Source organism: Mastacembelus armatus, chromosome 11 (assembly GCF_900324485.2).
Source record: "Mastacembelus armatus chromosome 11, fMasArm1.2, whole genome shotgun sequence".
NCBI lineage: Eukaryota > Metazoa > Chordata > Actinopteri > Synbranchiformes > Mastacembelidae > Mastacembelus > Mastacembelus armatus.
This window is the reverse complement of record NC_046643.1, coordinates 4828228-4843984: the sequence shown is the minus strand read 5'-3', so window position 1 is coordinate 4843984 and position 15757 is coordinate 4828228. Positions and strand designations below refer to the sequence as shown.

At 37.4% G+C, this 15757-nt stretch overlaps 1 protein-coding gene across 3 annotated transcripts in view; it reads right to left on the bottom strand.

Moving 5' to 3' along the window:
• trappc9 (trafficking protein particle complex subunit 9) overlaps window positions 1–15757 on the bottom strand; it is a 166044-nt gene that overhangs the window by 110484 nt on the left and 39803 nt on the right. For all 3 annotated transcript variants that reach the window (XM_026299857.1, XM_026299858.1, XM_026299859.1), the window contains one exon: window positions 5133–5285. In XM_026299857.1, the coding sequence (XP_026155642.1) occupies window positions 5133–5285 (153 nt within the window). The remainder of the gene's footprint in view (window positions 1–5132; window positions 5286–15757) is intronic.

Sequence of the window (15757 nt, the reverse complement as noted above, 5' to 3'; positions counted from 1 at the left end):
CCTAAAAATAGTTTAGTTGGCTAACAAAGGAGAGAGGACTGAATAAGATCAGATATTTAGTCAGTTTTTATATCTATGTGCTATGGACTAACTAAAAAGTACTGAGGGGTGATACCCAGCTGCTCTGACCTACTAGACTGAACATGTTCAGAGCAATAAATGTAAAAAGCTTTCAAGGAAGGACTGAAGGTTGAACTGCAGCTGTGTTGTATCAGAAACATCAGAGGGGAGCAAAATGGAAATCTAACATGAACATGTCAAAGGTTATTACTTTAAAAAGTGTTCCTAGGGGCTAACCCTGCTGGTGTAAAGTGAAAGCTAAGTAACTGCAACTACAAAAGTGAAACGGCAGTACATCATCTTAGTGGTGTTAACTGAGGACAAACATCAGAATATGCTAAGGCAACACCTCCCTTTCCCTTATTACTATCAACAAAGCTTGTGAATTCATCTTAAGCTCTGCTTGTGTCCTTTCATTCATGTTCTTAGTTGGTATAATGCCTTTCTTGTGTTGCCTCACTTGGCTGCAAACATTTAGGTGGATACAAGGTGCAGTCTTCAAAGACAACCACAACATTGATGGAGGCAGTAGCACTGTCATTAGATATGACACACCATTTAACACGATAACGCTCACTGTAAGTCAAGGCCCATTAGTCCTGAATGATGACATCACTCCTATCTGATCCTGAGTTATGATGTCGTGGTCTTGAGCAGAACTCCAAGGGATAAACTTGTCTGAAGATAAATCAATGAGGCTCGACCTGTTTTGAATGTTCCCTCTGTGCTATTTTCTGTGGTGGTGTCCGATTTGCCCCTTCTGCCTCAGTTGAGACAAAGGACACTGAGTGCAGTACTGCCAGGCAACATAACATTTATGGCTGATCACTCGACTTTCTCCATAACGTGCATATAAATACAGATTAATCAATAAATAGCATATATTAGTGAAGTTTAAATGCCACTGATGATGCCTTACATCACTCTTCTGACAGGTGTGAATCCAATTGCAGCTAATTCTTAGCCCTAGTACAGAATGACAAACAGTAAACCTTGGTCATGTGTGGGCTGCTAGACATCTGACCTTATAGGTGTATTCAATATTGAGAAATGCTGATGTTAACACAACGTGCCAGCAGCATAAGCATCAAAGAGACTCCATCACAGACAGCACAAGCTGTGAGCTATCATTTACCCTCAGCCTGTGGAGCTGAAAAAACAGAGGGTGTGAAAAAGAGAGAAACAGAGTGCATATGTAGACTTCCTTCAGCTGAAAAAAAGTGATGAAAAGCTCATTCACATTCTGCAGAGTTACCAAGATTAAAAAAAAAAATGTCTATTTGGGTGGGCAACTAATTCATTCAAATTCATTCATCTGTTCAGAATTAACTTCAGGTTTTACATGATGAAGCAGGAACAGCTGGTGTAATGTTATTATAGTTATCTTAATATTTTCATTCAGCACTGATTATATTGACATTCTTGGTGCTACCAAGGACCACAAGTATTTATAATGCCAACAAAGGCAATGGGCTAAAATATTAAATGGCCTTCTGTCCATACTAAAATCTGGCCTACCAGCACGCATAATCTTTGCTATTTAACATGTTATATCTCATAATTCATGTGCAAACAGAAATATAAACATGACAATTTGTATATTCACAGGGAGTTACATGCAAAACATGCTGGCTTTAGTTCCACAGATCCTCTCCTCTACGCTCTGGCAAGAAATTGAATAAGGACAAAATTATATTCATCATTTTCATTATTAATTACTTTTACAGAAAGACTGTTATTTATCCATTTCCCTGGAAACTTCTCCCTAGAGAGGTTTTTACACCATCCTTTCAACTCTCATTGCTTGCATTTCAAAAAATGAAAGTTTTATTGCAGATTTTTGCTTAGATGAACAATGTTCTCTTCTTATTTAGTAGTGAAAGCAAACATCCCACACATCAGGATACAATGTCGTCTACTTATCGAAGGGCTGCTGACTCCTGCTGTTCACAGGAATACATACCAGCACTATGTGGGCATTTTTTGTGTAACCAGAACTGTGAGGACAATGCAACAGTCCTCATAAGTCGAGTAATATAGAAAGGTTTAATAGCTTGGTACAAACGATTTCTCCGTGTCCATATGGATTTCTCCAACAGTGGCTAAATAAAATGCTTGTAGTAACTGAATTTAATTTTCAAGACTGTTAAATAATTGATCAATCGTTTCTAAATAATTCCAATAACAGCTACTACTAGATCTTCTGAGCCAACTCTCAACAAGTGAATAAATGAATAAACATTTCCCAGAATGGAGACCTATTCTTCAGAATATAAAGTGTCAAAGTTACCAACTGGCCTGTGCATCACAGCTGCACAGTTTTAATGCACTCTCTCCCTCACACACACACTCTCTCACAAATAAAGTCTATCATGCTTTTACCTCTAAGTGCCTATTCACTAACTGTACAAAGTGGCAGCATTTATAATTGACCATATGTGGTGGTTAACTAGCACAACCGAACGCTTGTAGAATGTTGTCTCTAAAATAATCAAGATGGAAGCATTTTGGTAACCTTCCAGCACACAGGAGCGCAGACTAAAAAAGCAAAGGCTTTATGCTAATCAGTTCATCAATATTTAACAGAACATTGATTAGATTATTATATTAAAGAGGTACCAAATGTGTGCAGCAAAAATTGCATCCTATAATGTCACTGTAATAACTGCATTCAGAAGGTGCTGTTAGACAGAACCATGGCTTATCTCCTTAATTCAGGGACCCAATTATTGCTCAGCTAATTAAAACATTGAAACTGTATTGCTTATTAAATGACCTCATGAGAAGAGTGGCACTGAGTGTGAGATAAACATGCTGCTTCGCATGCACTTACGTTTGCATCCACATACATACCCTTACAAAAACACACACACACACACACACACACACAATGAAGTTTCTGTGGTGCAAGGGCAGGACCATTCTGATCACTTATTAATATTAATCAGCCAATAGACTGGTGGTGAAGTGGTTCAACCTTCTGAAAGAGGAGGTAGACAGGTCAGGAACGAGACAAGAAAGAAAGAAGGCTGAGCATGAACTCTGGGAAACACTCGAGAAGGACCACAATAAATGAGCTTCAAGGTAGAGGAGAAGGTCAGACATTTTTTAAAACTCAGGAATAAGAATTAGAAGAATGGGAATCCAGTGGTTCAAGGGAAGGAGCCAGAATCTAGGAAAGAAATAGAGGTGTAGAGACCTTGAGCCCTCTGTCCCATTACTGTTGAATCTTAAACAAGGCAGACTGAACCGCTGTACCAAAAAGGGCTTTCTGTACAGCAGCACATTACCCATGTGCATAACATCAGCTTGGTAGTTACAGTATTTGGTTGAACATTGTGGTTCAAAAGAACTATAGTGCAGCAAACAGAAATTCTCCTCCTTAATGATTATTCTTTGAGCTATGTCTTAGTAAGTGTATGGACCACAAAATGTTGAAACAGGAAATAATGAAAAATGTTCATCACAAATTTCCACTGTTGAAGATGCTGAACTGCTTGTTCTGTCTGGCTAACAGTGCAGATAAACGTAATTATTTTAAGAGTGGTCCTAGAAAACAAAGACATGCTGTGATGCTGGAACCAGCAAATGTCCGACACTGGTTTCAGCTGTAATCCAATAAAGCATAAATTGAAGGAAAAAGAACCCTCCCTGAATTTGGAAGACATTTAGGAATTACTTATTATAAATCACTTTTTAGTCAGTTCTAAAGATGTGCAAAATGTGAAAGAAGAGAAAAAAACCTTCAATTTACAATCACTGATAAGTTCATGAAATTAAGCACCACTTAATGATCAGATTTTTTTTAGCCATTCAGTGCATTTATGCTTCATAGAAGCATGGCTGAATGAACCCATCACCAACTTTCATATAACTCTGGATGATTTTCAGCTGGCGAGGAAGGACAGACAAGCCATGGCATGTGGTGCTCTGGGTGGTGCCTTCAGTAGTCGGCTGCTACAGGAGCTACCACGTCTTTTAGTCCTGCTGCCATCAGACTCCTCAGCCATAATAATTTTTATTATTATTACTATTAGTGTGTGTGTTTTTCTCCATGCTCTGTTTTGCTTTCAAAGCTCTATCTTGCTATTTTTATTGTGATTTTTTTTGCTTGCTGCTGCGACACCTGAATTTCCTTGCCATGTAATGTAATATGAGCTGATCTAAACTGATCCTATAAATGTTCAGTATATGTCATGCTCAGTATGCTCAATAAAGCAGGTTTTACCAGTAGTGGTGACCATTACTATAGGTTAACTGACTGAGTTTTTTATATGGCCGATTGTTAGAAATCAGGGCAGCTGATGGCCAATTTGTGATGCCGATTATTTTTGCTGATATGTTGGGGTCAATTTTCTTTTACTGGTTATTCACATTTTCTTTCTAAAAGTCAGGGGCTGTTTTAGCATCAAGATGCTCAGACCCTAAGGATGATATTTATACAGAGCCATAAACTCACCCATATTTTTAATCTATTTAACCAGTCTAATTGAATATTAGGTTGCTATGGATGTGTATTCATGTGGGGTCATTTTGACCTTTCTCACCTGAACCTGATGGTTTTCTTCAGGGGAAAGGGTCTAAAATGGTTCCTGCTAAAAGTAACATTTGATATCTAACTAATGAAACTTATATGGCTATTTCAGACATGACGTCTGCTTGAGGAGTGCCTGCAGTTACAACACACTTGCTGATACCACCAGTAACTACGACTGTGGCTTCAAATCAATCAGGGCAGAAATCTTTAGGATAACATAGGATAGATATTTTAATCACAGTAAACTTGATTAAATATAAAGAATTTCATTAAAGGAGGGAGTAACTCTTTAATGAATGATACTAACATTAATACTACATAATTATCAAAATCTGTAACTGTGTATTATTATATCATATATGTTGATGTTACACCTGTTACCACATAAATTTCTTGTATCATCTTGTACTTTTGTTCAAAAGTATGTCCAGGACAACACTGATGCATTTACCAAGCTCAGCAGGTTTACACTGACAGGTTGATACAGACATCCGGTTTCCCTGAGGTTCAAAGGTGAATTTCTGTGTCCACTCACCATCGTTGAGGTCCTGCAGCAGGTTCTCCTGACCAGAGAAGTCCAGCTTGACTTTGATGTTGATAGTAAGTGTGACAGCTTGGCCAGGCTTTAGAGGCAGGTGAGACAGAGTCTCCTCCAGCTCCCAGTTCAGAAATTCCCCAAACACTTTTTCTGCAGACACAAACCAGAGACAGAGGGAGATTTTAAAAACAAACAAATTAAATTTAAAAAATGAGCGTGATGGCACCTGCTGTGATGAAAGACAGCAGGACTTTCCAAATAAGTGCTTTAATATCTGTAGATGCAAATATTTTTGGACAAGGGAAACAAAATGACACTGTGGGTGGGAAGAAAAAGAGACTGACTCACTTTACCCACCACAGGTTGCACATGACAGAGAAAATCAGAGCTACTCTAATGTTTCTTTTGCAATTGCTTTCTAGGGCAACAAAGCTGCTGATTGGCATCCTACCTAAAAGTCCTTTTTGTGTCTGTTGTTCTAATTTATGCCTCCATCCCCCTTTTACCTGAGACAAATGACTCAGCTGCATCCACTTCAGCCAGGACCATCAAATGAATGATACATCACCTGAATAAAGCATGTGTTCTGCCTATGCAGGTGAACCACTCCTGCTCTTCAGGATTGCAGGAGCAGCAACCACCCTGATTTCAAGAGAAACACAGTAGCTAGGGAGATGCAAACTCACTGTAAGAACAACAGTCTGTACAGCCCAAAACCTTCAAAATCCTCTGAGACGATGGCAGCATTATATCAAAATTTTGTGAATAATGTTCCACTTTAAATATTCACTGGGTCATGGAGTGAATCAAAACACATAAAAGAAGAGCAGTGGGACAAAAAGTGAATGGGAAAACAATTTAAAAGGAAGGGGACTGGGAAGAAAAAACAATCCATTTAGTTGAATATGCAACACCATTCCTCCTAATTCATCAGGTACAGTAGACAGCCAGGATAATCACATCACCATCACATGACTGGACTGTGATTCACTAGAAATGGCAGCCACAATGAATGCCAAGATATCTTTATACCTTACTTAAAGTATTAATCTGGAACTTTTATGCTCTTGAAAATACAGTATGGAGATCACGTCAGCGCTGCTTCAGAGCAGATATGTAACAGCCTCTATTTCAAACACTGTCAGGAACACTGAGGCTCCAGTTTTCATCCCCTCTGCCTGAGACTGCCCCACCTTTCTCTCTCTCTCCCTCATTCATCCACCTGCTGAAAAATGAAATGGAGGGCTACTGCAATGGAGTGACGAGGTGTGTAAATCAGGACAAATCAGGACCATTCATAGCAATTACATGAAGTATGTGTAACTGTTAATCACCACAATTCTACAAATAAATAATACATCCCACTTCATATCAGTCTAAAAAGAAAGTAGTGCACAAATGGCTATGGGCGTAGCCAAATTAACCAATCAGTGTTACCAGTAGGTATGAATTAGGGTAGGTATGGACTCAACTTTAAACAATATGTACTGTGTTATGCTAAGAGGAGTTTCTACTATTTTGCCCACCCCATTTATATTAATGTGGATATACTAAATAACATCTCTCTGTATATTCTTTCCTCTATTTTCTTACTCTTTAGTAGCAATAGCCAATCATTGTATTTCACTATAAATACTTTCCTGGCCCATATTATAGCAGAGGAAAAGTGCCTGAAAGATGAGCTGCCTCTGCTTGACAGCAGGTCAAGAAATATGACTGCACGTTTACATAGCTCAACTTCAACCTTCAAAGAAAAAGAACAGACACAGTATATCACACAAGCATATATTCAATGAAAGATGGCAATGATTAGAAGCGTTTTAAATCTACTAACTCTGTCACAATAATAATAAACTTTATTTAAAGAGCATCTTTCTAAAACAGTGCTTTGCAAGGAATAAAAACATACAGAAGCTAATAAAAAAAAAATAGGAGCAATGTTTCAGTTTGATTCATCTGAAAAGACTGCATTGATTGATTTCATATATTCCAATGTCAGAAAGGAAGCTTGAGTCTACAGAGTAACTCTCATCGCAATTGATTATATATTTCTTAACATACTGTCTTCTCTCAACATATTGGTGAATTTTCTCACATAGCCAGCCTTAGAGCTATTCTGCTACCATAGTTAAGAAAATAAAGAGAAATGTTCAGGCAAATATATCCAGAAACTTGCTCTTTAGTCATGGAAGGAAGTGCTTCTGTAATAACAGAAGTTTATAATCTCCCAAGCATTTGCCCGTGTCTACATATGCATCATAAAAACCTCACAGAAAGACAAGTGAGACACTAGTGAGAGAAATTATTTGCTATACTTCTGAGACACGAGGAAAGGCCGGCGCACGCTGTCTTTAAAGATCCTGATGTTCCACTCAGGTCAGCAGTACAGAAGCTCTTGTGACTTGTAAGTTATAAAAATGATAACTGTGTTGCATAAAATGATGAGGGATTTCAGTTACAAAATCTTGAAATGCCTTACTCCACATCAGATGTAATACTACAAACATCATAAGCCAACTGATATAGTCAAATGAGGAAGTAGGTTTGCACAGGCAGCTGTCAACCAGCTTTGTTCGTGATAGAAAAATCACTGGAGCAATATTAATCCACTCTGTTCCTTTTTTATGAGCTGAAAAGTAGTAAGATGGTGTGCCCTTATAAGACTTTCAATATGAATGTGCAAAGAATAGTTTTAGAGGACAATTGAACTGATCCTTATATTCACAGAAGAGCCATAGAGGAGCAGTGAGGATTAAGAGGTCTGATGGAACAGTATTTTTTATATAGATATAGACATATGTTATTTATTTTCCAGAAGCTGAAGTCTTGTCTCATTTTTTAAGATGGCTGTGGCAGAAAGAGTAATGTTTTGTTTGTTTTGCTACAGATGTCTTCCTATTGTGACACTTCATCTTTTATTCATTTAGTTCCCACAGAGAACATAGGAGGGTTCAGAGAGGCTCTCTCTACTGTGGCCTGTCTATCTAACTGGCTTTAGACCATGTGGTTGGCACAGGCAGGTGGGGACTAAATGATTCAATAACCATGGATGCTACAGTCAGTCACCATGTCACTACAGTGTGATAATACCACCTCTATTTCTACTGCATCAATGATGCCTCTGCTTAGTGATTAGACGTAGAAAAAACACTGCACCACATTGTACACTATAGTATATGCATGACTGAGGAATGCACTGACAAGGAAAAATGTGTGTATTGTGCACATGGGTAGGAGGAAAATGATACAGTTCTGAAACCTACACATGAAAAATGCCACTACCTAACTCACCGGGAGCCAGATAAACAGTGTGTAAGCCCAAAACCTAGTATATGATATTTCCCACACAAACCATAAACTAGGATTTTTATAAACACAAGATGCAAGAGAGATCACGTTTTGTTGGTTGAGGGAACTTATGCCCACCAACTTGAGATAATATTCAAGTTTCCATTCAAATTAGTTTTCTTTTTATTATTGAATTTCTGGAATAAAAGAAAGCAAAATAAAATAATTCAACATGACAACTTCATTATAGCACCAGTTAGACTTCAAATACACAGAATCAATGTAGATCATATGACATTTACATGTCATTGCAGCCATTTTTGTAGACGTACATGGTCCGATGCCCTCCTCCTAATTTCAAATATAATTAAGTGAAGCGAAAAGACTTCAGGACATGCATACACATTGTTTTCTACAACAAGCTGAGGATGACGAGAGGCACAGATATGGTCAGAAACAGAATTTAATAATGAAGCTTTATTTATTTTGATTGTTAACTAGTTTTACTGCGTGATTTCCACACAACCATCAATACAAAAGTCTCAAGGTTAGTGTGATCAGTTTTAGCTTTTGTTCCATTTGAAGTGGAGGCTACATTTTATGTTCCTGTTTTCATCACCTTATTTTATGCTTTGTGATTTATTTGTGAAGGAAAGTCTGTTTTGATATGATGGCTATATATCACTGATAATCTCTCTAAGGTTCAACAATAAAAAGAGAGAAACCACTCATCACGATGGTTTTCAAGTATATGTGACAAACTAATGATAAGGGCTCTACAAACTGCCACAGCAGTAAGTGATGTTACTGTGTAATGACAGCTGCTTTTCCTCTGTGAAAAAGACTTTACCTAGGAGGTAAAATCTTACTACTGCTATGGAATTTTTTCCTCAACTGGCTGCAGAGCAGACACAAAACATATTGTTATGCAAAACTATGACAAAGGGTATGTCTACATATATTTACGGCTAAATTTGGGATTCGAAGTTTCGCTTGTGTATGTGCGCCCAAGTTCAAAAGGCAATGAGATGCAAAAAAACTAAGACTGTAAACAGTTTATAAATCTGATGCAAAGAAAGCTTATGAGTTTTAGCTGTAAACCTGCAAAGAGCTTATCTCTTTGCTCACAGTGACTGGCTCCCCTGTAGTTTGCAGTGGAACTGGTAAATAAACATTGCTCTGGAATAATATCTTGAGCATATCATGCAAATAAAAGTAGGAAGGATAACTGAAGTTAACTCACCTTAAGCAGCATACATTCAGAAGACTAGAATCTAGAAATCAACTTCAAATACTACAATTTAAAATGGATCGTTCATTGTAAATAGAATAAAGTGGCACAACACTAGTATTAAAATTAGTCTGAACATATTCACAAATACAGATTCACTAAAATGTGGGAATTTCCTCAAGTACTGTTCTTATTTAAGGCACATCACTTTAAACCACAACTTTCAAAAGTTTTGGTTCAGAAGAACACAAAGGACAATATGACATACCAAAAAGAACTGGTTGATCAATTGTGCTGCAATGCAATTAGCAGCTCGATTTGTATTACACACCCCACCAAGCTCATTGGCCTCTAAGGGAATGTATGTGCTTTGGCTGAACTTTTCTGACACTTCTTTATAAAAGACTACATAAGGAAAACAAAACACAGTAATATTTTGTACTGCCTAATAGAAACAATACTTTGCAGTATTGCTACGGTGCATAAAGGGGTACACTCCAAGATATGCTAATTAATAGGCTCTCGAGCAAAGAGCAAATGTAGATTATTTCAAAAGCAACTCATCTACTACCATCACTGTGGTCAGCAGAAAACAAGCAGAGGCTCTCCTGTAAACACTGTTTCCACACTATTGCGTTCAACAGTGAGTTACGTCCTTCTAACAAAGTAGAAAGGGCCAAAGTCACAACTGTCAGTAAATACAAAAATGGACTTCTGGGGTATATCCCAATTGTTTTATTTCATTTTTCCCTGCTGCTACATCATAACTTAACCTGGTTAATTCTAGTCCACCATCTTGAAGACCATCCCAAAATCTCTAATATCTGCTCTGAGGAACGAGGAGGATGCCTGTAGGACCATGGCTTGTGGGAGTATTTTACATGCCCCTTTGTCGGAAGAGTTAGTAACTGGACGCCTCGGATGAGAAGACTGAAGAAAAAGACATTCCATGTCTCTTTAAACATGTTTCCTTAAAGGTCTGGTGTAGATAGCAAGAATGCAAGGAATGGGGAATTGCCACTTAACAGCACCAACTACTACAAGTGGAGCAAACTCTGGAAAACAGTCAAAATAACAAACATACTATTTTCCTGGAGAAGGTGTGAGACTTTAAAACTGGTTGTAATATCTTGAGTGGTAAACATATATCTTAGACAGGGGACATACCGTAGATGGCATGTTTTTCTTTGCTTAAAAAAATATGTAAATTGTCATTTCTTTTACTTACTGGACATATTACCACCAAAATACAACCACCTGAACCATTTCAATAACAAACACACCAACCGTCCCTAGGAACACAGAGAAATCCCTTATTAAATTTAAAAAATGACTCCAGCGCCACACTCCAGACAGAAGGTAACCTGACATTAAAAATGGCCTTAAAAGGTCTCCCAGCTCAGATGTTATGCCTAATTGCTTACAGGGGTTGTTTCGTTGCATGCCGGATGAAATAGCAGCGTGTCAAAAAGGAGGAAATTATGACCATGGTCACAAAGTGCCACACATAGGCAGAATAACTTGGAATTTGTAAAGCACAGTATGTGATTAGATGATACAGATGTGACAAAGTAATAGAAAAAAGGAGTGAAAAATAGTAGAGACAGTTTGGAAGTTTGATATAATACATGTTTTTTTCCACACAAAACTAAATCAGGGTAAGAAAAATAATGCAGCTAGGTTTTGGTCTGTGTAGTGTCTAATGCAACATGCCTCCACATGGTAAGAACTGCTTTAACAAATAAGAACTGAGATTCTGAGACGTTACAGATGAGGTGCAGTACAAGAGCTTAAACACAGCTGCAGCAGTGGTTAAGAAATACAGTAAGAGCCATACCAAAACCAAAAGGTGTCGTGCACATCCTCAAAAAATAATGCCACAATTTACTATTTAGTCAAACATATGCTGAAAAACAAATAACTTGGAAGAGGGATTACCTGCGGAGACCAGTGTTGCAGTGGCTGCTCAGACAGTGTGAAGGACATTGCACAAAGTCAACGTCTGTGGACGACAACCAAGGAGAAAAGCGTTTCACAGAAGAAAATAATAGAAGTTGCCTGATAGTGGCTGCACAGTCATTGGATTTGTCAAGTGTAGTTGGTTGGATCAGATGGGATCCGGCATGTTTGTTGTGGCATGGACCACCCCAGTGACTGCACAGTGTCGAGAAACAGATGTGGGGGTGTGTTGATATGGCAGTGCATGACTGAAGAAGGTGAAGGGGAGATGGCACAGCAAAAATCACATAAGTATCTTAAGAAAGAGTGACTATGGTCTGGCCAAATATGTCCTTTCACGTCCATTAGAATAATATTGGTCTATTTTAAACTTGACGAGCAGAAAAACCCTCCAGCTGAAAGATTCATTTGAGCCAAATGGCAAAACATCTGTAGACAGATTTGTGTAACGCTTACCCAATCCATGCTCTGCAGGATCAAAGTGGTTGTCAAGATGGCCAACATATAGCCAACAAATAAATACATTAAAATTTACTAAAATCAAATGTAATCTCTACTAATGAAGGTTGCCTTATTTATTTTGTGCTTATCTAAAAATAAACACAAAGGTACTAAATGCACAGATTTGGTAATTATCATTTTACTGATACTGACCAGATGTGTACACATGTATCTGCACTATTTGATGTACTGTATACTGCAGTAAGAAGCAACAAAGACAAGTGAACAAAAGCTACTAGAACAATGATTTGAAAGGCAAAGGTAATGGTTAAGAAATTAACATTAACACAGCAGAAAGTATTACCATGTTTGTACTTTATAATAATCACTGCTTTATCCTGTCCATATCTGCATGTGTGTTAGATGATAATGATGAATCTTAATAAACGCTGAAGTCTGGTTTATGTGTATCAAAGTTATACAGTCATTGTGATCCAAAACAGTTTAAACAACCCCTGACTGCAAAAGTAGAGATACTGCAGAAAAGCAGAGAAACTGTGATACTGATAACATTATCATAGCTTCCAGACACTGCTGCTAAGTTCTCTCAAAGACAGCAGCAGCAAAAGGAGAAAGAAAGAAACAAAGTAAAAAGTAATTTTAATATTGAGGCAATTTCTAATGTAACAGTATTGATTTTGTTTTTTAGTGACAGTGACATAGTAAAGACTTTTTTTTTTTTTTTTTTTTTTTTTTTTTAAGAATTAAATAATATGCTGCAAATTTTAAACTTTGGTTCAGGATTGTAATGTTAAGACAAGTGTTTAGGTTTTGGCATGCACCTACTATTAGTCACAATATTGTTAAGCATCACTTTAATTTATTGATATTTGCCTGGGAAATCTCCAGAAAATCTCCAAAATCTCCAGGAGCCAAGTCCTAGCCAACATTCATGTAACAGTAGTGAATGGAGTATGATGTTTTGCTGATTGAGAAAAACACAAGAAAGAAAAGTTAAAAATAACCATCTGGGATATAAAGAGCTAAAAGAGCTTTGTCCCACAGCAGAACTAAAGAGGATGATTATGATTTGTAAGACAGCAGATGACAGCTTGGAAATACTGCAAAGCATTATACTGAAAGATAAAACTGAAAACAGTGATTCATTCAAAAGATGCTTGAACAATATTGTAATAGAAGGGATTTGTTAATGGATACATGTTTTTCCAGTTTGATACACTGTAAGCAATAAATTTTCCACTTTTTAAAAGTTTGACATTTTAATCTCTGGCCTTCGACCAGTCTGAAGCTATCAGAAAGCTCTCAACTAGTAAACAGTGAAGTTAAAAGAGCAGGCAAGAAACCCAGTTTTATTGATTCATTTGTGTTTTTTTTATTTATTCTAGTGGTGTAAATATTAACAGATACAAGAGTAGGAGATTTTAGAGCATCAGATATTTGATTATGAGGTGAAGCAACAGGTGGGCACTTTTGAATTAATTTATTTAAACCCATACATTTTATTTAATTGCTCTGAATTGCACTGTGTGGTATACTGTAGTCACAGCTGTATCATTCTTATAGAGAACCTTAAAGAAAATACAGACCGATTCCTGAAGAAAATAACACACATTTATTCCTTTCTACTGATATTTTGTTTTACTAATATTATGATAACTAATTAAATTGTAAATACTAATTTGTTGTTGAGTTTTAGCTGAATTATTTAGTCCTTGTGCAGTGTATTAACATTTTATCTGCATTTATGAAATCATTGTGCAACTGACTTGGCATAATAAATAAGCTTTTATTCCAATACTGTTTTTACATTTTAAAGTAGTTCATTTAAATGGCTCCAAGCTTGCATTTATTTATATTAATCTAATATTGTGTAGGGTGTTATCTAGTTATTATGTCTACTATGTCAATAGCAAGGAGGCTGAGTTTATTCATTCAGTTTTTTTTAAGTGTTCATTGAAACTCTGAGTGAAACTACAGACTGTGCTTTTCTAATTCAGGCCTACAGAAGTTCTTTTTGCTTGTTAATCCAACTCTGAAAATAACATGCCCTAAGAGACAAAACTATATTTGCAGCCCCAATCATCTCCAACAACCACAACTATAGTCCATTTCAAAAAGAACTCCTCTTAACTAGAGAGACAACATTGTACGTTGGAGTTCAGCCAAGATGAAGCAGGGTATGTGAGAAACAGTATTTGGTTAGTGTGGCCTATCTCCAATTAAACACACAACCCTGGGGCCATTTTGAAATGTCAGATCATTTCCATATACAGTACACCGGCTCCCTGCTCCTCCTCTGTTCATCACTATAGGATCTAACTCCTGCTGAGAGAACAGGTATAAGAAGTGGATTATAAACAAGGTGTTTCTTGGGCTTATCCTGACCTTCCTGCATTCCCATGGCTGAAAGGAAACAGACAAATGCTCCTTATTTTTTTGAGGTTTTATGTTTTGCTAGTGTCCTTGTCCCTCTGATCTAAATGTAACTGACGAAACCAAGTACCACCACACAGTGTCGAAGAGGTCAGAGATGTCCACACATACCATCTTTTCCAGGCTTTAAGTCACACTGGAGTCTAAGTCACTTTTAGCAAAAACAGTTCAGAAGATCTGAAAAAAACATAAATAAGTCACATTTCTAATTATAGTGATTATAGTGTGAATGAGCCTATGAAGAACATAGGTTAGGTAAAACAACAAGCAGAAGTGCTTAATGAAATTCATTCATCCATGTCAAGTAATGTTAAACAACTCTGCCAACATCAGGGAGAACATGAATCATCCTCCTCCTCCTCCTTCCCTCCCCCTCCTCCTCCCCCCCCCCCCCCCCTCCTCCTCCCCCTCCTCCTCCCCCTCCTCCTCCCCCCCCCCCTCCTCCTCCTCCTCCTCCCCCCCCCCCCGATTGCCTGAATGCCAACACTCACTCCAAACTGTGTTTCAGCTGCAGACTTTATTACCTGCACTTTGAAGTTCGCAGTATAGCTCTTTCTATTGGGCTGCATTTTCACTTGTGTTACACTAGGAGTTGTAGTTTAGCATGAACATAAACATAACTTTGTTGGCGGTACAATATTATCGTCAGTTGAGTCAAGAGTGTCATCTAACGCGTGACTACTTGACAGAATTACTATAAATATACACATATTCGCTGTGTAAGTCGCAGGACAAACCAGAAGAGTAAAAAAAGTGTGACTTTATAGAAAACACAACTGAGTTGTGGTGAGGAAACTTGCACAGCTTGGGTAAGCCTAGGATTTCATTTTTTTACTTTGATTTTCTCACTTATGAATAATTTCATCTCGGACAACATTTTAATATAGCACTATCAGATGAGCAACTATTTCATATATAAAAAATAAGAGATTGAGGAGAATAATGAAAAAAGGTCTAACAGACGAACATCAAGCACTGAAGGTGCTTTTACTCATTTATAAAGTGGAGGAGATGAGGGTTTCAAAGAGAGAAGGTTTTGGAAGCATTGAAAAAACATGCTGTGAAAACAAAGAAACAAAGATGACAATTCCTTTACAAGAGGTTTGAACAATAAAGAACAATAACGCAACAGAAGACCATACTTAAATAGCCTGTGCTGTATAAAGGTGAAGATATTTTTTCCAATCAAATCTTTTTATACTGTATATATTTCTAGGTAAATGCAGAGCTTTACATGTGTTCAAGAACT